Source organism: Pongo pygmaeus, chromosome 2, assembly GCF_028885625.2.
Source record: "Pongo pygmaeus isolate AG05252 chromosome 2, NHGRI_mPonPyg2-v2.0_pri, whole genome shotgun sequence".
NCBI lineage: Eukaryota > Metazoa > Chordata > Mammalia > Primates > Hominidae > Pongo > Pongo pygmaeus.
Genome location: NC_085930.1, coordinates 120,696,903 through 120,719,336, shown reverse-complemented (window position 1 = coordinate 120,719,336; position 22,434 = coordinate 120,696,903). Strand labels below are relative to the sequence as shown.

Genomic DNA, 22,434 nt, shown 5'->3' with positions numbered 1-22,434 from the left:
GGACGGAACAACACAGCCTCTGATATTTGGTTTGCGATTAATGTTCTAATCTTTTCAAATCCTACTGATAAAAAGGATTGAAAACAGTTCGTGAGTGGGCAGGACGGCAGTATATTCTCCCTTTTGCCCGGGGCTGTGTCCACTGCCCTGCTGTATCACACGAGACCTGGACTGTCTGTGCATTCATGGACTGTCATGGTCTGAGAGATGAACACCACCATGTTATTTGAACCAGGAGAGCAGGGGACATGTCTCTGAAACAAAAACCTAGAAAAGCCACAGAGAGGGGATCAAGATGGACAGCTGCAGAAGCAGTATCACTTAAAAGACAGCTCATCATTGTTGACTGTCACAGCCAAAGTAAACACGGACAGTCCACTTCATGGACCCAAGATGATCCCTCTCAAAAGTTACGGACCTAAAAAAAAGACCCAGCTTCCTTTGAGCTTCCTCTGAGCTGTGGCACCACTGACAGGCGATCAAAAAAAGTGGGAATAGGCCAGGTGCAGTGGCTCACACCTGTAATCCCAGCACTTTGGGAGGCTGAGGCAGGTGGATCACCTGAGGTCAGGAGTTCGAGACCAGCCTGACCAACATGGCAAAGCCTCATCTATACTAAAAATACAAAAATTAGCTGGGTGTGGTGGCACATGCCTGTAATTCCAGCTACTTGGAGGCTGAGGCAGAAGAATCCCTTGAACCCGGGAGGTGGAGGTTGCAGTGAGCCAAGATCGCACCACTGCACTCCAGCCTGGGCAACAAGAGCGAAACTCCGTCTCAAAAAAAAAAAAAAAAAAAAAAAAAAGTGGGAATAGGAGGAAGAAAGAAGGAGGAAAAAGGAGACAGAGAGAAAGAAAACTGCCTTCAGAGTGTATTCCCCCCAAATGCAAATAATGCAAGATTTAACCTGTGTGCAAATTCCACCCTTCTAAATGAATTGGCGCAGGAATGCAATACTGAAGAGACATACTTTTATTTCATACTTGCAGGAGTGTGGAAGCATCAGTATTTAGTGCATGAGGTCACAGAAAACTTACAAAAAGCAATTCTGAACAAACCAAAATTCATAACTTCTCAAGGCTCCCCATTAACGCATCCAATACTGGAGGGAAAAAACCCAGCAGCACAAACAAAACACCAAATACATATCAGGAACCTAATACTGGCCAATGTAATTTTTTTAAAAGTTATTTATTCAGTTTAGATTATTTCGGTAATAAATAAGCATCTCTTTTTTTAAAAAAATTAAACATAACACAATATTGACATCATCCGGTAATGTGAACATCCCCCAAGTTCCCTAATCCTCAGGACTAAAAGTAATTATATTTGCATTACTTGTGCACATTCCTTGACTACAGAAATAGAAGAAGCTCAGTGACATCACACATTATGGGTCATGCTGATTATGTGAAGATGATCTGTCTTCAGGTCCTTCAGTATAACTCTGGTAAGCACCTACTCAGCAGATCTTAATCCCCAGCACCCTACACACCCCTACAACTCACCCCAGAGACTCAAGGGCCTAGGGAATTCCTGACATGAGCTGTTCCGCTCCAGGATGCCAGAGACCCAATCCTCTTAGCCTGCAAGCACCCTAAGGCTGAAGGAACATGGATAGAGGCAAGGGGAGAGGGAAGGGGATGGAAGGGTATTTGCATACCATGGGCTTCTCAGACCCTTCAGTTCATAGAACAAAGAGAAACAGAAGAAATATTTCAGGTGACTATGGGTCAAACTCTGATTACATCAGAGCTAAGAGCCTTCCAAATACCACATGTCATGGAAGCACCATTCCATCAGATAGGCTGGAGAAGGAAAACAGGTGCAGGCAATGGTGATAATCTATATGGAGATGGAAGAATCTGTGGATAATCTGCTCTAGCTTATGCATTCGATTTTTATTAACTTTATGTTTTCATGCCTGCCTTGTGCCAAAAACATTTTTGTTCAGCATTCCAAAAGATGATAAAGAAGGCAAATCGCAATGGAAAAGGAGAAGCGAGCACAGCTTTGGACTGATTCCCAATCCTCACGGACTCTGGACATGCACAGATTTAAATGTGCCCCCTCATCTCAGAGAAAAGGTAAATGTGCAGTTTAAAAAAATTAAAATTAAATTAAAAAAATATGTAATTTCTTTAAAATTAAAAACATATAGACCTAACTTTCCACACTACATTGACCATATCTGGCCTAAGGATAAAAATACAGCTTAAAATGCATTCAGGGAAAAAAACAAAAGCAAACTGCATTCAGTAGACTTCATCTTAATAACCATATTGACATTACTATTTTGGTTCTATTATATATGTAGTAGGATAAAAGAAGTAAGTAACTACATCAGGTTACTAAGAACCAAATTTTTCAGTGTAAAACAGAAGCAGGCTGGGTGCAGTGGCTCATGCCTGTAATCCCAGCACTTTGGGAGGCTGAGGCGGGTGGATGGCTTGACCCCAGAAGTTCCAGCCTGGACAACAAAATGAGATCCCATCTCTATAAAAAATAAACAAAAGTTAGCTGGGTATGGTAGCACATGCCTATGGTCCCAACTACTTGGGAGGCTGAGGTGGGAGGATTGCTTGAGCCCAGAATGGTTCAGGCTGCAGTGAGTAGTGATGGTGCCACTGCAGTCCAATCAGAGTGACAGAGCAAGAGTCTGTTTCAAAAAAAAAAAAAAGAGAGAGAGAGAGAAACAAACATAAAACCAAACAAAATTAAGAACCCCATAATCAGGAGATACAGGAAAATCTCTGTACCTTCCACTCAATTTTGCTATAGGGCTAAAACTACTCTAAAAAATATAGTCCATTAAAAAACAATAAAATCCATAATCTCTTATTTGAATTGTAAATACTAGTATACACTTATGATTTTTTTCTCTCTAAAAAAGTATTGCATTTCCTAGCAATATCCAAAGACACAGTTTGGAAATGATATCAGCAGGTAGCAATCTAACCTAAACAATCTAACCCATATAGCGCCTAAATTGTGATCTGCAAACATTTCCCACTAAAAGTACCAAAGCTGCTTCTTCAAGAAATTAGTTAATCCAAGTTTGTGGCATAAGATGTACAAAACAGCACTAGATTAAAAAAAAAAACAAACTATTAGGGTCTCATCAAAATGACAAGATGACAGGGCTCCAACCAGCTCAAGGGCAGTGGTTCACACCTGTAATCCCAGCATTTTGGGAGGCTGATTACAGGTTCACACCTGTAATCCCAGCATTTTGGGAGGCTAAGGACTGCTTGAGGCCAGGAGTTTGAGACCAGCCTGGGCAACACAGAGAGACTGTCTCTACCAAAAAAAAAAAAAGAGCCAGGAGTGGTGGTGGTGGTGCATGCCTGTAGTCCTAGCTACTTGGAGGCCAAAGTGAGTATATCGCTTAAGCCCAGGAAATTGAGAGTGCAGTGAATTACAGTCACACCACTGCACTCCAGCCTGAACAACAGAGCAAGACTAAGACTCTAAAAAGTAAAAAATGAAAAATGAAAAGGTCCCAACTGGCCAAAGATGGGCTATTTTGAGTATTTAAAGATGTAACACTTTGATGAACAAAAAAAATCAGAGATATAAAATATCTAAATTCCTAACAATATTTCACCCACCCAGAAGAAAAGCTTATTGGTCATTCTTGGAGGTTGCTGTGGTATCAGATCATTATGCTATAAACTAAGGAATCAAGTGAAAGAATCTGGTATCTGTCTTGCCTTTGTTATAGGCTTTTTCAGAGTAACCACACAATTGATGAGGAGAGCTCTTTGTAAAGGATCCATAGCCAGTAAATGCAGGAAAAAAAGGGTAGAATTTTACAAATCACCATTTTGCAATCTTTAGTGAAATAATGACATTAGGCAACAATCACCAATGACTGCTGAAACATTAAATGGAAAGATAATGCAGAATTTTCTAGTGGAGGGATCCAGCTGACAACACCTGAACCAACAGGTCAATCTTAGCATCACTGAAGCAATGAAGTCTTCCTACCCAAAAAGGGAAAAAGTTGAACCTGAATCCATCCAGCCTCCAGCTCTAACCTTTAGAGAGCTTTAGCTCTATGAGCTCACAGAAAATATGAACATGTTAAATGACACCAAAATCTAAAATGTATAAAAATTTAAGACATATGACCCAGATAACTTGAACAAATAAATGACATAAAATAAGGAAAAGGGGATGTTATAGACTTAAGGAGACTGAAGAAATAAATACACCACAGGCAAAATATAGACCTATTTTTAGATCCTGTTTCAAACAAAATAACTATAAAAAGACAATTCCATAAGAAGAAAAAAATAAACCCAAAGCTAGCAAAAGGAAATAAAATATTAGAGCAGAAATAAACAAAAGAGAATAGAAAGATAGTAGGAAAAAAAAGAGTTGGTTTTTGAAAAAAAAAATCAACAAAATTGAGAAACTTAACTAGATTTAAAAAAAAAAAGAAGATATAAATAAATCAGAAATGAAGAGGGGACATTATAACGGATGCCACAGAAATAAAGGATTGTAAGAGAATAGCATGAACAACTGTATGCCAAAAAATTGGATAACCTAGAAGATATGGATAAATTTCTAGACACACCCAGCCCACCAAGACCGAATCATGAAGAAACAGAAAATCTATACAGACCAATAGCTATTAAAAAGATTGAATCAGTCATCAAAAACCTCAAAGAGGCCGGGTATGGTGGCTCCCGCCTGTAATCCCAGCACTTTGGGAGGGGGAAGCAGCCAGATCACTTGAGGTCAAGAGTTTGAGACCAGCCTGGCCAACATGGTGAAACCCCGTCTCTACTAAAAATACAAAAATTAGCCGGGCGTGGTGGCACGTGCCTGTGGTCCTGGCTACTTGGGAGGCTGAGGAAGGAGAATCGCTTGAACCTGGGAGGTGGAGGTTGCAGTGACCCAAGATCATGCCTCTGCACTGCAGGCCCGGCGACAGAGCGAGACCATGTCTCAGCATGTGCGCGCGCGCGCGCACACACACACACACACACACACACACACACTCTCAAAGAAAAACCTAGAACGAGATGGCTTCACTGGAGAATTCTACCAAACATTTAAAGGAGAATTAATACCAATCCTCCTGAAACTCTTACAAAAGTTCAAGAGGAGGAACATTTCTAAATTTATTCTATGAGACCAATATTATCCTAATACCAAAGCCAGACAAATACACTACAAGAAAACTACAGAATAATAATATTCCTGGTGAATATTGATGCAAAAATCCTCAACAAAATACTAGTGAACTGAATTCAACAGTACATTAAAAGGATTATATAATATGATCAAGTGGGATTTATTCCTAAAGTGCAAGAATGATTTAACATATAAAAATCAATCAATATAATACACCAAATTAACAGATTGAAGGGCAAAAACCACATGATAATCTAAATTGAGGCAGAGAAAGCATGATAAGATTCAACACCCTTTCATGATTAAAAAAAAACAACAACTCAACAAATGCAAAATGGAAGAAAACTACCTCCACATCATAAAGCGCACATGTGAAAAGCCCATAGCTAACATCATATTCAATAGTGAAAGACTGCAAGCTTTTCCTCTAAGATCAGGAACAAGGCAAGATGTCTGTTTTTGCCACTTCTACTCAACATAGTTTTGGAAGTCCTAGTCAGAGCAACTAGGCAAGAAAGAAATAAAAGGCATTCAAATTAGAAAGGAGAAGTAAAATGATCTATTCGCAGATGATATAATCTTAGATGTAGGAAACCCTAAAGACTACACACACACACACACACACACACACACACACACAAACTGTTAGAACTAATAAATTAATTCAGCAAAGTTGCAGGATACAAAAAGCAACACACCAAAATCAGTTGCTTCTCTATACACTAAAAATGAACAATTCTAAATGGAATTTTAAAAAATTCCACATATAAAAGCATCAAAAGGAATAAAATACTTAGAAATAGGCCTAACTAAGGTGAAAGACTACACTGAAAACTACAAAACACTGCTAAAAAGAAATTAAAGAAGACACAAACAAATGGAAAAAACATCCTATGTTCATGGAGTGGAAGGTTCATATTGTTAAGATGTTCATACTACCCAAAGTGATTTACAGATTCAACACAATCACTATAAAAATCCCAATAGCATTTCTTGCAGAAATAGAAAAATTTATCCTAAAATTCATATGGAATCTCAACAGACACCAAATAGACAAAAGTCTTGAAAAAGAAGAGCAAAGTTGAAAGACATACCTCCTGATTTCAAAACATATTGCAAAGCTATGGTAATCAGAATAGCATGGTAATGACATAAAGATAGACAAATAGAGCAATGACAGAGAATAGAACACCAAGAAACAAACCCTTGTGTATATGGTCAAATGATTTTCAACAAAGATGCCAAGACCTCTTGATGTTAGAAAAGGACAATTTCTTCAGAAAACAGTGCTGGGAAAACTGGATATTCACAGGCAAGAGAATGAAGTTGGACCCTTATCTTATATCATACACAAAAATTAATTCAATATGGGTTAAAGACCTAAACATAAGACCCAAAACTATAACACTCCTAGAAGAAAACATGGGAAAAAAAGCTACATGATATTGAACTTGGCAATGATTTCTTGGATATGATGCCAAAATAAAAGCAAAAATAGAGAAATGGGCCTGCATTAAACTTTAAAACTCTGTGCATCAAAGGTCACAAGGAGTGAAAAGGCAATGTACAGAACAGAAGAAAATATCTGCAAATTACATATCTGATAAGGGGTTAATGTCCAGAATATATAAAGAACTCCTACATCTCCACAACAATAAATTAATTAATCTGATTTAAAGATAGGCAAAGGGCTTGAATAGACATTTCTCCAAAGAAGGCATACAAGTGGCCAACAAGCCAATGAAAACATGCTCAACATGGATAAACAAAATGTGGCATGAAAATATAACAGAATATTACTGTAGTCCAGCCTTAAAAAGGATAGAAATCCAGTCACGTGCCACAACCTTAAGGTCATTATACTAACTGAAATAAGCCCACCCCAAAAAGACAACAACTGCATGATTTCACTTATACGAGGTATCTAAAGCAGTCAAATTCATAGAAACAGAAAGTAGAACTGTGGTCACCAGGGGCTGGAGGAAGGGGGAAATGGAGCCTTGTTGCTCAATGGGTATAGATTTGCAAGATGAAAAAGTTCTACAGATCAATTAGATAAATTTCACAACAATATGAATATACCTAACACTTTTGAACTATTCACTTAAAAATGGTTAAGATCAACAACAACAAAAAGAACAAAAAAAATGGTTAAGATAGTAATTTTTTTGCCACAATAAAAAATATAATTGAGATAATCAGGAAAAACTAAACACTAACTCTTCACACAGTTAATTGCATTTGAATTCTGTACTCGTTTGTGACAGATATAGCTACTTAATACTCAGACAGTGGAAAGAACACTTCTTTAAAGAAGTCAAAAATCTGGCTACTAGCCCCAAATCTCCTAACTAGCTATTAGATGATATTCAAGAATCACTGTTAATTTCACTGGCTATGATAATGACACTATAGCTATGCTTTTTGAAAAAGGATTCATACTGAAGTAATTTTGGGATAACATTATGTTTTCTATGATTTACCTTAATATACTCCAGCCAAAAAATAAAGAGTACAGGCAGGGCAGGGGTAGCTGAGAAAGGATGGCAGAATAGTCTCGTCATGCTTGTTAAAGCTGGGAGAGAGGTACATGTACAAAAAGTTTAAAACAAACCAAACAAAATACGAGGGGAAAAAAAGCATGGATGGGTATTTGGAAGGAATCGCAGCAGGATCAATTTATTGTGATTTTGTAACAGCATCATATACTACAGATGCTATTGCTAATTTTCAAAAAGCATTGCATTTCAATTTGCATCTAACAGATTAAAAATAAAGAAAGAATGATCAAGCTTCAAGTAACGTTTCTCACCACCTCCCCCAGCCACAAACAAACAAAAAGAAGGTCAATGGTTTAAGAATGTTGAACAGAGGGACTAAAGGTATCATGGAGACCTGCCCACCAGGGCCAGAATCTGGACAGTGATGGGGAAATTTCTGCTAGAAAAATGTCCACCGAGTCAGGGAATACAAACCAGATATGAGAGGGTGTTGATGTTGTTTCTCAGATACATAGGATGGACCTGTTTTCTTTCTGCTAATAGAAAGCAATCAGTCAAGCAAGGACTTCAGAGTGGATGAAGGGTACATAAGACCACACAATGATGGCATTCAAGAGAAAGAAAAGAGGTAAGGATGCAAAATTAAAAAAAAAAAAATAGGACTTCATGAAAGCTAATTTCATCAAGCCCAGGTCACTGATGAGAAAGATGTAAAATCAAGAAACCAGTGAAATAACACGTAACAGTTGAGTCAAACATTACCAGCCACATCAAACAGTGGAAGTGAAATGGCACCATCTAGCCCACCTGGTGAAATCCAAAGCGAGAACTGAAAGGGAGTAAGGATGATTCACAAAATGCGGTCGGGACACAAGAAGAGTGAGTTTGGAAGGACAGTGAAGAGAGAAAAAAGAATAAGGAAATCACCAAAATTTCAACTCAAAGATACATTTTAAACTGCATGGGATGGCCCACTGTCAATACCGTGGCTGCCTGGGAACAAAAAGGGTGGTCTCCAGATCCCCCAGAACCCCACTATACACCAGGAGGATGAGGAAAGGAAGAAACCCCCTTTGCCTGCCAGAATGCGCTCGGGGGGAGGAAGGCAAACCCCCAGCAGTTGCTGCTTTGACACATCACCGGCCTCAGCAGCAGGCGGCTCGCTACCCACTCACATTCCCCAGGACTGGCTGCTCCATGAATCCTCTGGGCACCTGTGCCCAACATAGTTCCTTAGCAAGCTCCACTGGAACGTTGAAAAATTAACATTGAGTGTTTACTGTGCATACTGTGCCATGTGGAACTCATGCACAAGGCTTGATGGATCCCTCCTGACAAAACAATCTTGAGGTAGATACGATAATTATCCCTATTTTAGGGTTGATGGAAACCAAGGCTGAGTGAGGGAAAGTCACCCACCCAACGCTGCCCAACGAGTGAGCAGCAGGGTTAGCCTCTCCAGTCAGAGCGAGTGTCTTCACTCCCCATCGGAGGAAGACTTTCCATCACAAGCCTAAATCACCCAGCAGGAAACCGGCCCAGCCCTGTCTTCTCAGTGAGGCCTTTTCTAACACGGGTGCTTATCTCCATCTCAGGATCAAAGGATCTGTTGCTTCTGGCAAAAGGGCCAGGCCAACAGGGTCACTTGGACATCATAATCCCTGCCTGGTTTTTCTATGGGTCTAGAAGCCAGCAGGAATGGCCCTATCATTTTGTGGCCAGAGCCCAAGGGCAGCTCTTATAGGGTCAGGCAAGTGGGTGGGAAGCCACCTAGCAGGAAGAACAGTTTCTGCATTCCACAGCCAGGCCCAGGGAGAGGAGTCTGCAGGCCCTGCCAGAGGCACACAGCACTGCCACTCCCATGCAGGCCTCATCTCCCCCACTGACAGAGTGAACCCAGCTGCTCACAGAAAAATCAAACTCAAACCTGGGGTCGGAGGTAGAGGGTTCCAGTTTCCTGACTCTTCTCCAAATGTAAGACATCCTACACTGAAACTAGCTGACTCCCTTCCAGTCTCCGGTCCATGTAGGTATGGGTAAGTTGAAATCAGCCTCAAGCAAACCACTTTGAAAGAGCATGGGGTCCTAGGCCCTTGTTCGTTCTCTTTGCACTGTGAATTGGTGAACTGCATTTGAATCCTGCACTCACCTGCAACAGATGCAGCTACTTAATGACCACACAGTGGAAAAGCACCGCTTTTACTGGGAGGTACAAGACCTGGTTTCTAGCCCCAAATCTCCTACACATCTTGTCTTACTGCCTGTGCCCTATCTCTCTTTGCCTTGGTTTCCTCATCTCCTAATAGGGAAAAGCAGCCTGTCCCCAATGAGCTCCCCAAAGGGTTGTATAAAATGAGACAAGGGAAGCAAAGCCCTCTGAATTCCTAAGCAGCCATGTTCTCACCATCACCGACCATGGCGCCCACCGTTCTTCTCCCCGACCTTACCCCCGAAGCCCAGGAGCACAGACAGTTAAATAGCATCCCTCAAGGCCTGGAACAGGAGGAGCTTTGCATTCCAGTAGATTTTGCTGATGCCCTCAATAGAGGTGATCCTGATGGAACCAGAGGAAAAGAAAATATTCTTCTCTAGCAGCCAGAGGGCCCTTCCATCTTGCCTGTTCTCCCAAATTACCTGGCAACACTACCCCTTCCCCAGAAAGGCTCTGGATCAATGATTCTGGAAACCACTTAAGTCCTAAAGACAATTTTAAAACACCAGGAGAAAAATGCTCCTGCTCCTCTCAGCCCCACCTTCTAGAGGTATTCCTTTCTAGCAACCCCGAGGGGAGGTTCATCCCTGGGAGCTCTGCAGGAGAAGGTCCCCATTCCACACCATCTGGAAAATAGAGGGGAGTGCTCATATATGGACCTTTGTGATCTCACAAGTGCATCAAAAAAAGCAACTGGCCAAGGAAACAGTTAAACCAGCCTGAACATGCCAGGCAGCCCCACCATAAGTCACTGTTGGAGTCAGGCTTGTGACCAAGGGTGTGTAGGCAACGCTGAGTGGGCAAGGCTGGAGGGGAAAAGCAGGCAAACCACTCTGAAGCAGGACAGAGGGTCGAGGGCAAGGGCAGGGCAGAGGTGCACAGGGCAGGGCCGGTTCAGGAAGACCGCTGCAGGATGAGCTCTGTGATCTCGGCCCTGCTACCCAGCCTCATGGGTATCCCGTAGTAGGCTGTGCCTGGGCTGACATACACGAATGTAGCCTGGTCCACTTGGTAGAGACCAGCAAAGAAGGGATTCAGGAGGTAGGCTGCTACGTTCAAGGGGAAGATCTGCCCAGCATGTGTGTGCCCAGAAAGGATCAGGTTAATATCTGGCCGAGCCTGGAGAGCTCTCTTGGCAGCCAGGGGCTGGTGAGCTAGCAAGATGATTGTGTGGTCTGGGCTGCAGCCCTCCAGGGCCTTGTCAAGATCCATGCCATGGCCAGAGTAGTGCAGGATGTCTGCTTCAATATCATCCACCCCAGCCAAGCAGATCCAGTCCTCATCCTCACTCCCACCGCCACTGCCACCACCACCACGTTGGGCCCGTGTGGCGGAAATCTTCACGTTCTCATTATGAAGAGGCTGGACATGCAGGGATTCCAGAAGTGCAAACCAGTTGCTGACATCTGACGTGTAGTACTCATGATTGCCTGTGACGAAGTAGGCACCGAGACGTGAATGAAGCTGGCCCAGAGGAGCGACAGCCGTCCGCAGGACTGAGGCTTCTGAGTCGGAGAGGTCACCCACAATCACCGTGATGTCTGGTTCCAGCACATTCACCATCCTCACAAACATTTCCATCTTGGTCTTGCCCACTGTGGGGCCCAAGTGAATGTCTGAGAGGAGCACGATCTTGAGGTTGTTCATTGAGGCAGGCAGCTGATGGATGGGCACCTCCACAGTTTTCACAGCTGGGGGCTGCGCGGCATTCAGAATCCCGGCCACACTGAGCACAGCAGTCACTCCCACTGCCAGGGCAGGCCTGAGCACCAGCTTCCTTGTCTTGTCAAGGCTGCCCACGACCCTACCACTGCGCCAGGCCAAGAGCTGGTAGGCCTGCTCCATGCCGCTGAGGATGCAGAGGAAGAAGAGCATGATGATGTAAGCACCCAGGCAGGAGTAGGCCACCAAGGAAAAGAGATAGGGCTCTTCAGCCACTAAAAAGAACATGGTAAAGAAACTGGAATGGGCCAGGGCCAGAAATGCCAGAACCACCACCTTCCAAAGCTGAAAACAGGTTGACTCTGCAGCTGGGGAGTGGCAGAGGTTGCTCACTGTGCTGCGCCAAATGTAGAGGGAGCCAATGAGCAAGAGCGAGTTGACAAACAGGGCAAGCTGCAAGCGAAGCAGCCAACGCCAGGCCCTGAGCTCAAGGCTCTCTGCCAGATACGAGCGGGAGGCGATCATGGACACGAAGACAGTGACAGCAGCCAGGGTGGCCTTCGCGCCTAGGGACAGCTGCCTGAAGATGGCCATTTTCTCTGCTCCTAGTAGGCTCCCCCACCAGTTCTGTGCTGGTGGACTCTGGAAATGAGTTCCTTAGAAAGGACAGTGGCCAAGGAGAGGTTTCCAGGTCAACTCCGCCTGCAACCAGGAACCAGCATCAGCTTTGTGGGATATTAGAGCGTTCTTGTACCCATTCAAAATTCAAAGGCCACTTACATCTGCCCAACCCACCTTGAATCCAAGCCACTCAAATACCAGTCAGTTGCTAGCTATACTTTATTATTCAAAAAGAAACTCACAGCATTGTGACATGATGGGCAGTTTTCATTTTCTTACCATATGTTCTATACGTTTAAAGTTTCTCTACAGAGAGCATGTACTTGTTTTATAAAAACATTCCAAATCAGCGGTATTCAAAGTGTGGTCTGGAGAGAGCCCTTCAGGGGTCCAATTAGTCAAAACTATTTTTATTATAATTCCAAGCCATTACTGCCTTTTCCATTCTCACTCTGTCCTGAGGGTGGAGTTTTCCAGAGGCTATGTGACATGTGATATGGCAACAGATTTAGTGCAGAAATAAACGTGAAAATTTGACTGTCTTCTATTAAGAGACATTGAAAGAGATTTGCAGAAATGTAAAACAGTGCAACTCTTCACCCTAAAATTTGGGAGAAATACTATTGTTTTTCAAATATATATATTGTGTATTAATGTGTAATGATGTAGTATTTCTTAACAAATAGTTTAAAATATTCTCTAGGGCTGGGCATGGTGGCTGACGCCTATAATCCCAGCACTTTGGGAGGCCTAGGCAGGCAGATTACCTGAGGTCAGGAGTTCAAGACCAGCCTGGCCAACATGGTAAAACCCCGTCTCTCTTAAAAATTCAAAAATTAGCCAGGCGTGGTGGTGGATGCATGTAATCCCAGCTACTCGGGAGGCTGAGGCAGGAGAATCACTTGAACCTGGGAGGTGGAAGTTGTAGTGAGCCAAGATCGTGCCACTGCACTCCAGCCTGGACGAAAGAGCGAGACTCTGTCTCAAAAAAAAAAAAAAAAAAAAAAAAGGAATAAAATATTCTCTTAATTTCTAGGACAGCTAAAATTTAGTTAAAATTTGAGAACCACTGGGTCACGAGGTCAGGAGATCGAGACCATCCTGGCTAACACGGTGAAACCCCATCTCTACTAAAAATACAAAAAAAAAAATTAGTCGGGCGTGGTGGCCGGTGCCTGTAGTCCCAGCTACTCGGGAGGCTGAGGCAGGAGAATAGCGTGAACCCTAAAGAAATGTAAACAAGGAGATAATGGAAAGCTAGACTGCTGGTATCTTTCTTTAGCTGTGGGCACAGAAGCCCAAGAGGGACACCTAGGCACCTGAAATGAGAATTCCTGGGGTGATGCCAGCCTCCCTGTGTGGGCCTCAGGTATGGCAGCCACAGGGCATCCACCCTGACCCAATGACACTGCACAAGACTGATGAGCTCACCTCAGACAGATTGACCCTGTCCACCTGTTCCTGGTTCATAAATCCTTCTCTCTCTCCCTACCCCCACCCCCAGATACTGGTTAAGATCTGCCTTTCCCCCAGCCCCTTACCCTGCCACTGTTCTCCTGAACTGTGCCCTAGTTCCACCTTCCCCAGTGGTTCTCACAGCTGGCTAGCTCTGACTCCTAAGGTCCTACGGGCCTTTTGGACAAGAAAACTCTGTCTACATACTGGGGTAGGGGAACAACAGACGGGGTGAAGAGGGAGCAGCAAATAATCTGTGCTGACTTTTTCCCAAAATGAAAACATTTTCAGCAGCTGTTTTCCAAATATTTAAGATGTTCAATCTTGGTTGTAGATAAATGTACCACTTTTCTCTGCCCTAGGCACGTTATTGAAAGCGTTATTAAAGGGTGTAACTTACAAGTCAACAGTGTCAAATGCTACCAGCTCTGACTTAAAGCATACTGCAGGCTCAGCCCACCTACACCCTGGAGGAACCAAAGTTGGTCCGCGGAACGTGCAGAGGAGCAGCTTCCAACTACCCACTCTCCTTTCCGCAGGTGTGATGCAAACCTCCCCCGGCAGAACTTCGGAGCCCCTCAGCCAGTCGCCTCAGCTCGGACGCAGCGAGTGAAGCTGTCCTTCCTCTCCCACCAACTGTGCACGCCCCGCACTTCACCTATTCGCCTCGCCAGCCCTCCCCCGATCAACGATGGCATCCCCCGGCAGCCTGCCTATTCCCCACCTCAACCTGGACCCCTAAACGCCGAAGGAAAAGGGTCCCACAAATACAAAGAAAAACCCAAGCCAAAGGGCAGGCGACGGGGAGTGGTGAGAAAGGAACAAGATGCACGAAGAGGGAGAGCACCCAGAGGGGAAATAACCCAATGTTTCCACTGCAGGGGCCTCTCCTGACCCCATTTTTCTCCTTCCGGAGCGCTCCGCAGAGCACGAACTGGGAAAGCGAGGGCGCCCCCAAACCAGAGTTGGAGGCACCCTCTAACCCGCGCAACTTGGAATCCCCTCCCGGAAAGCCAACTTAGGAAATGTTTACACGCACCTCGTCTCACCACCTCGTTACAGATGGGGAAGTGGATCCAAGCGCAAAGGGCGGCCGGAGCGGAACGCACAAGCGACCGAGCTGCCTGGAAGGACGCGCGCCCCGCCCGGCCCGCCCCCGACGGGAAGGCCGGTCCACTGCCTGCGTTCCGCCGGCCGCAAGCCTGCTGGGGGGCACTTCGGGGCTCAGGCTCCCCGCCCTGCGGGACCGCGGGTGGCTGCGATCCCAGCCCGGTTCCCCGCCAGCCTGTCCCCTAGCAATGCCTCCCCGTACCCGGGTCCCGCAGACTTACGCGCAAGCCGCGCGTAGGGCCCAGAAGCAGCAGAGCCAGCAGCAGAGGAAGGATGCGAACCAGGAACCCCGGCATGACCACCAGCCTCCCGGCTCTGCAGTCGGCGCCCAGGCCGGCCGCTTAGCGTCACTTGACTAAGGACCCGCGGCCTGGCACCGCCCCTCGTCGGCCCTGCAGCCAGCCCTCGCGCCTGCTCAGCCCGGCGCTCAGCCCCGCGCTCCGCCCCGCGGTGGCCGAGCCAGGCGGGTGGAGGCGGCTAGGAGGCTGCGCGCGGCCGCGTGACTCCAGGATAGTACTATCTGGGTTTTGCAGGCGTCTTCCCTGGGAAGGGACCCCTTGGAACTGCAATCCGGAGGGCCTGCTTTCAGCAGCTTGATAACGCGCCTCGGGGATTGGACATGAATCATGGTCTCCCTGTTGCCTGGCTGCCTTGAGAGAGCAGAAGAGGAAAATTGTTAATCACTAAACCTAAACGCCCTAGATGGAATCCGCGTCTCATATACGGGCTCTTTGAAAACTCTAAGGCAGGGGTTAGCAAAATGTGGTCGGTCCCTGGAGCCACTGTATCAACTCACCTGGAACTTGTTAGAATGAAAATTCTGCTCACGCCTATTATCCCAGCACTTTGGGAGGCCGAGGCGGGCGGATCGCCTGAGGTCAAGAGTTCAAGACCAGCCTGACCAGTATGATGAAACCCCGTCTCTACTAAAAATACAAAAATTAGCCGGGCGTGGTGGCAGGCGCCTGTAATCCCAGCTACTGAGGAGGCTGAGACAGGAGAATCGCTTGAACCCGGGAGGTGGAGGTTCCGAGATCGAGCCATTGCGCTCCAGCCCGGGCAACAGGAGCGAAATTCCGTCTCAAAAAAAAAAGGTTTTTTTGTTTTTTGTTTTTGTTTTTGTTTTTTTTTAATAACCTTAGTTTGTGCCTTGGTGTTCCAAAAAGCCTTTTTACGTTGTATAACAAAGTAGCCAAAATTCTATTTGTTCACTCCTTTCTCCTTTCCTACTGGACATTTCCTTGAGAGACTGAGAAAGTATCAGAAAGGACATTTCATTGAGAGATTGAGAAAGTATCAGTCACTGGCTTTTCTTTCTTAGGTTTTTGTTTTTTGGTTTGGGGGTTGTTTTTTGTTTTGTTTTTGTTTTTTTGAGACAGGGTCTCACTCTGTCACCCAGGCTGGAGTGCAGTGGCGCGATCACGGCTTACTGCAGCTTTGGCCTCCTGGGCTCAAGCAATTCTCCCGTCTCAGCCTACCAAGTGGCTGGGACTACAGGTGTGCGCCACCACACCCGGCTAATTTTTGTATTTTTTGTAGAGACAGGGTCTCACCACGTTTCCCAGGCAAGTCTTGAAGTTCTGGGATCAAGCAATCCGCCTGCCTGGACCTCCCAAAATGCTGGAATTACAGACATGAGCCACCCTGCCTGGCTTCTTTTCATGCCTGGAATGCCAATTCCGTGTCCTTGCACTGTGAAGTCCTTTCCAAGCTCTGCAATTCTAGTTCAGTATTAAAGAACAAGGGCTCTGGAGGAAGTACACTTGAGTTGGAATTCCAGCTCTGCCACTTACTATCTGTGTGACTGTGGGCAAATTACTTAACCTCTCTGAGCTTAGTTACTTTGTTGGTAAAACAGGGATAATAATATCAAATTCACTGGATAATTGGGGGAAATTACCAGAGATGATGACAATAAGAAGCTTGGTATATACAGGATGTTAGTGGGACAGTTGATGAAATCAGAATTAGACTTGTAGGTTAGATTAGTACCATGCATCAATGTTAATTTCCTTTTTGGGGGCAGTGGGGGGACAGAGTCTCACTCTGTCACCCAGGCTGGAGTGCAGTGGCACAATCTCGGCTCACTGCAACCTCCGCCTCCCAGGTTCAAGTGATTCTCCCACCTCAGCCTCCCGAGTAGCTGGGATTACAGGCACCCACCACTAGGCCTGACTAATTTTTGTATTTTTAGTAGAGCTGAGGTTTCACCATGTTAGCCAGGCTGGTCTGGAGCTCTTGACCTCAAGTGATTTGCCCACCTCGGCCCCCAAAGTGCTGGGATTACAGGCATGAGCCACTGTGCCTGGCCGCATCAATGTTAACTTTCTGATTTTGATAATGGTACATGGTCTAAATATTAAATAATAGTTTTGTATTAGTGTATTGATTTGGGTAACGGTAATGGTAATTTTGATAATGGTTATATAAAAGAACATCCTTGTTTTTTAGGAAACAAAAGGGCATCATCTTTGCAACTGATTCTCAAACAGTTCACAGAAAAATGGAGAGAGAGAGAGAGAAATGGTATTCCAGGCATGAAAAGAACGTGAGAAAGAAAAGCAAATGTGGTAAAATGTTAACATTTGGAAAATCAATGAAGGAATTCTTTTTACTCTTTTTTTCAACTTTTTGTTTCTAAGCCTGAAATTATTGCAGAATGAAGTTTAAAAACAAAACAAAACAAAAATCCTTAACACATGGCAGATTCAACTTCTTCTACCTTCTTTCCTACTCGGTACACTCAAGGTTATCATATGCAATAGGTGTTTTTAACTGAATTGAGGTAGAAAGGGTTTAGAGCAGGAGTTGGCAAACTAAGGGCAGAGGATCAAATCTGGCCTGCTGTCTGTTTTTCTTTTTCTTTTTTAAAATTCTTTTTACTAAGAATCGGCACAATTTGCTGCCAGTTTTTCTATGGCCTGCCACCTAAAAATGGTTTTTACATTTTTAAATGAATGAAAAAAAATCAAAAGAATAATATTTTATGACATTTGAAAATGTTGTAAGTTTTCTGTGTCAGTGTCCATAAATAAAGTTTTGTGGGGTTGGTTTTTGTTTTTGTTTTTTTGTTTTTTTAGACACAGTCTTGCTCTGTCACCCAGGCTGGAGTGCAGTGGTGCGATCATAGCTCACAGCAGCCTTGAACTCCTGGGCTGAAGCAGTCCTCCCATGTCGGCCTCCTGAGTAACTAAGTAGCTGGGACTACAGGCGAGTGCCACCATGCCTGAATAATTTTTTTTTCTAAAGACAAAATCTTGCCTTTTTGCCAGGGTTGGTCTTGAACTCCTGGCCTCAAGTAATCTGCCCACTTTGGCTCCCAAAGTGCCAAGATTACACATAAATAGTTTTCTTAGAACACAGCCACCTACAATCCTCTGCATATTGCATATGGCTGCCTTCACGCTACAATGGTGGAATGGAGTAGTTGCAACACAGATCTTAGGACCTACAAAACCGAATATATTTATGTTCTAGCCCTTTACAGTATAAGTTTGCCAAAGGAATATAGATTGTAGTTTGTTTCTGAGATTTTTAGTACTTGACTGTTTGTAGTTGAAATAGCAATAGTAGTAATAGCCATTGTTGTGCTGAATGCTTTACCAGTATGTGTCACTATTCCTCCCAATCCGAGCTGCATGCTATTATCCACATTTCACAGATGAGAAAGCTGAGACCCAGAGAAGTTAAATGACTTGCCAGTAGCCACAGAGCTGGGAAGCAGTAGAGTCTCTAAAGTTACACTGCCTGACGTTAGGGCCTGAGTTATTTTCACAAGGCTATGCTTCTGCTCATAGTGAACTGTTTGGTTCCCATTTAAATGCACAGACAGAGTGTGTTGCATGCAAAGCCCCCTGCATACTGGAGAATATGAAGGGACCATGAGAAGGCTGTCACCCTGCAGGCACTCATCTCTAAACATGGTACATGCTCTAATATAGACTAGTACTTCTCAACGTCTGATCCTCAGACCAGTGCTGTGCAATAAGTACAGAAATTTAGCCTAGGCACTTAGAAACTTGCAGCAATTTGAGAAAGTAAGTCTATCTGTTGAATCTAATAATGAACAAAATTATTATGCATCTATTTTTATTTCATTGTTCTAGTAATTTTTTATTTTTATTTTTTTAGACAGAGTTTCGCTTTTATTGCCCAGGCTGGAGTGCAATGGCACGATCTTGGCTCGTCGCAACCTCTGCCTCCTGGATTCAAGCGATTCTCCTGCCTCAGCCTCCTGAGTAGCTGGGATTACAGGCATGTGCCGCCATGCCCCTCTACTTTTATATTTTTAGTAGAGATGGGGTTTCTCCATGTTGGTCAGGCTGGTCTCAAACTCCCGACCTCAGGTGATCCGCCTGCCTCGGCTTCCCAAAGTGCTGGGATTACAGGCGTGAGCCCCCACGCCTGGCCTCTAGTAGTTTTTGTTTGTTTGTTTTTGAGACAGAGTTTCACTTTGTCGCCCAGACTGGAGCGCAGTGGCATGATCTTGGCTCACTGCAACCTCCACCTCCTGGGTTCTCGCAATTAAACCTCAGCCTCCTGAGTAGCTGGGACTACAGGCTCACACCACCATGCCAGGCTGATGTTTTCGTATTTTAGTAGAGATGGGGTTTCACCATGTTGCCCAGGCTGGTCTTGAGCTCCTGAGCTCAGGCAATCCAACCCCCTCAGCCTCCCAAAGTGCTAGGATAACAGGTGTGAGCCACCGCACCCGGCCTATTTTTCTAATAATTTATTTTTATTGAATTTTTATGAAAGGATCAATCCCTGAAAGGCAGGAAAGAACACTAATAATTTTTTAAAAAAAGAAAAAAAAGGCCGGGCGCGGTGGCTCACACCTGTAATCCCAGCACTTTGGGAGACCGAGGCGGGGCGATCATGAGGTCAGGAGATGGAGACCATCCTGGCTAACATGGTGAAACCCCATCTCTACTAAAAACACAAAAAATTAGCTGGGCGTGGTGGCGGGTGCCTGTAGTCCCAGCTACTCAGGAGGCTGAGGCAGGAGAATGGCGTGGAACCCGGGAGGCGGAGGTTGCACTGAGCCGAGATTGCGCCACTGCACTCCAGCCTGGGCGACAGAGCGAGACTCCGTCTCAAAAAAACAAAACAAAGCAAAACAAAACAAAACAAACAAACAAAAAAACAGAACTCATCCTTTACCAAAAATAGTTTGAGAAGCACAGAGGCCTCATCAGTAGCATAAGAACAATGAGAGGGAGAAAAACGTGTGGCCCCAAAACATAGGAAAGCTTTGTTTTTCTGTTCTAACAGGGCTCTACACACAAGTTAATAATCAAACTCAATTTCTTTGATCTATTTTCCCTTATGGAGTTTTCCTACTCAGCAAATTTTCATTGCCAGTGTCAATTCTGACCTGCATTTCAATAAAAAATTTTATGTAACCTACCTACCTACCTTCCTTCCTTCCCTCCTTCCCTCCTTCCCTCCTTCTTTCCTTCCTTTCTTTTCCTTTCTTTCTTTCTCTTTCTTTCTTTCTTTTCTTTCTTTCTTTTCTTTTTCTTTCTCTCTCTTCTCTCTCCCTTTCTTCTTTCTCTCTCTTTCTTTCTCTTTTCTCTCTCTCTCTGTTTCTCTCTTTTCTTTCTTCTCTCACTCTGTTGCCCAGGCTGGAGTGCAGTGGCATGATCATGGCTCACTGCAGCCTTGAACTCCAGGGCTCAGGTGATCCTCCCACCTCAGCCTCCTGAGTAGTTGAGACTACAGGCACAGGCCACCATGTCTGGCAAATTTTTCTCTTTTTTTTTTGTGGAGATGGGGTTGCCCCATGTCGTCCAGGCTGGTCTTGAACTCCTGGGCTTAAGCAATCCGCCCACTTCAGCCTCTCAAAGTGTTGAGATTACAGACGACAGCCACGGCACCTGGCCTAATTTTATATTTCTAATATTTTTTAAATGCCATTAAAGTGATTATAATTTGGAATAGGTTTTAAAAGAGTATTAAATTACACACATTAAAGGCAAGAAAAATAAACATGTTCTCCATTAGAAAGACATGGCAAATAAATGTGATACATTGTCCTAGATTGGACCTTAGACCGGGGGAAAAAAAATCGGTAAGAGCATTACTGGGAAAATTAACAAAAGTTGAATATAGACTATGGATGAGAAAATAATATTGTTTCAATATTAAATTTTCTATTTTCGATAAGTGATATTGTGGCCATGTTCTTTGGAAATACACCCAGAATTATGTAGGAGTAAAGGAGCATTATGTTGCCTGGTGTGGTGTTGCACGCCTGTACTCCCAGCTACTCGGGAGGCTGAGGCAGGAGGATTGCTTGAGTCCAGGAGTTCTGGGCTGTAGGGCGCTATGCCGATCGGGTGTCCACACTAAGTTTGGCATAAATATGGTGACCTCCCGGGAGCAGGGGACCACCAGTTTGCCTAAGGAGGGGTGAATTGGCCAAGGTTGGAAACCGAGAAGGTCAAAACTCCCATGCTGATCAGTAGTGGGACTGAGCCTGTGAATAGCTGCTGCACTTTAGCCTGGGCAACATAGCAAGACCCCATCTCAAAAAAAAAAGGAGCATAATGTCTACACCTTATTCTCATATAACTATAATAATATGTTTATACTTCCATACATATAATTATATATTACACATAATACACATGTACATTACATGAAAATGGTGGGAGACCAAGTGATAGAGCAAATAAAGCAAAATGTTAACAATTGATGAAGTAGGTAAACGGCATACAATAATTCTTAAGTCAAAATTAGAAGTTATTTAAAAAACTGAAAATAACAAGGTCTCTGGCCTACAAATGTGGGCAATTCTGCTGTGCAGCAATTCCTTAGCCTCCTCACATGTCTTTGAGCTTTCTGATGCAAAAAGTCCTGAAACCTAACTTGTCCTGGGGTTAAGTCGTGCAACCAATTTGATGGGTATGGTTATGAAACAATAAAAAAATAAAATTGTGAAATCATCAGCCAGCAGTTTCCCTACAGTTCCCAATAAAAGTTGATAGCTGTGATGAGGTACAGGACTATGCCTTATGGTAGTCACAGGTTTTGAGATGGCTTTGCCCCCATGCTTACCCTCTAGGAGTCTGAGATATCTGAAAACATAAAATGCCTCAAATGAGGCCTGCCTTAAGAAAAAAAAAGATGTTGCTTCAAACATTCTTCTCTCCTGTCTTCTTTCTGTCACCTTCCTATCTGTCATGGGCATCTGCTCCCCAGAGTATCTCAGATGCATCTTTGCAGGATTTTTTTTTTTCTTTTTCTTTTTCAAGATGGAGTCTCACTCTGTTGCCCAGGCTGGGGTACAGTGGTGTGATCTCAGCTCACTGCAACCTCTACCTCCCAGGTTCAAGCGATTCCCGTGCCTCAGCCTCCTGAGTAGCTGGGATTACAGGTGCACACCACCACGCCTGGCTAATTTTTGTATTTTTAGTAGAGACGGGGTTTTACCATGTTGGCCAGGCTGGTCTCGAACTCCTGACCTCAGGTGATCCACCCACCTCAGCCTCCCAAAGTGTTGGGATTACAGGCATGAGCCACTGCACCCAGCCTATTTCTTTATTCTGTTTCTTTTTTCCCCCTCTTGTCTAATCTACCACCAAAGCCTGTCATTTCTTCTTCACCTGGACCCCTGGAGCTAACCCACCCTCTTTGTTTTTGTAGCCACGCCTGCAGTTGTGGCTCCCTCCTTCTGTGAATGATCATAGTAGTTTTCTAGCTAGATTGAAGGTTAAAACT

General features: G+C 44.3%; 2 protein-coding genes across 5 annotated transcripts in view; both read right to left on the bottom strand.

Annotated features, from left to right (window-relative positions):
• GLB1 (galactosidase beta 1) overlaps window positions 1–15,179 on the bottom strand; it is a 108,478-nt gene extending 93,299 nt beyond the window's left edge. The window contains exon 1 of one of the 4 annotated variants that reach the window (XM_054483789.2): window positions 14,931–15,179. In XM_054483789.2, the coding sequence (XP_054339764.1) occupies window positions 14,931–15,005 (75 nt within the window). In that variant the 5' untranslated portion in view covers window positions 15,006–15,179. Of the gene's footprint in view, window positions 1–14,638; window positions 14,772–14,930 lie in introns of those variants that run through there. The other 3 variants (XM_054483791.2, XM_054483792.2, XM_054483790.2) reach the window with 3 other exon arrangements.
• On the bottom strand, window positions 950–15,026 carry TMPPE (transmembrane protein with metallophosphoesterase domain). Its single transcript, XM_063662085.1, has 2 exons — window positions 14,639–15,026; window positions 950–12,225 (listed from the first exon to the last, which is right to left on the bottom strand). Exon 2 carries the CDS (start codon window positions 12,115–12,117, stop codon window positions 10,756–10,758), a length of 1,362 nt encoding a protein of 453 aa, XP_063518155.1. The 5' UTR covers window positions 12,118–12,225; window positions 14,639–15,026; the 3' UTR covers window positions 950–10,755.
• Window positions 15,180–22,434: the final 7,255 nt, after the last annotated feature.

Bases quoted from the DNA above. Each gene is read 5' to 3' on its own strand.
- TMPPE (XM_063662085.1), bottom strand. From the start codon at position 12,117: ATGGCCATCTTCAGGCAGCTGTCCCTAGGCGCGAAGGCCACCCTGGCT.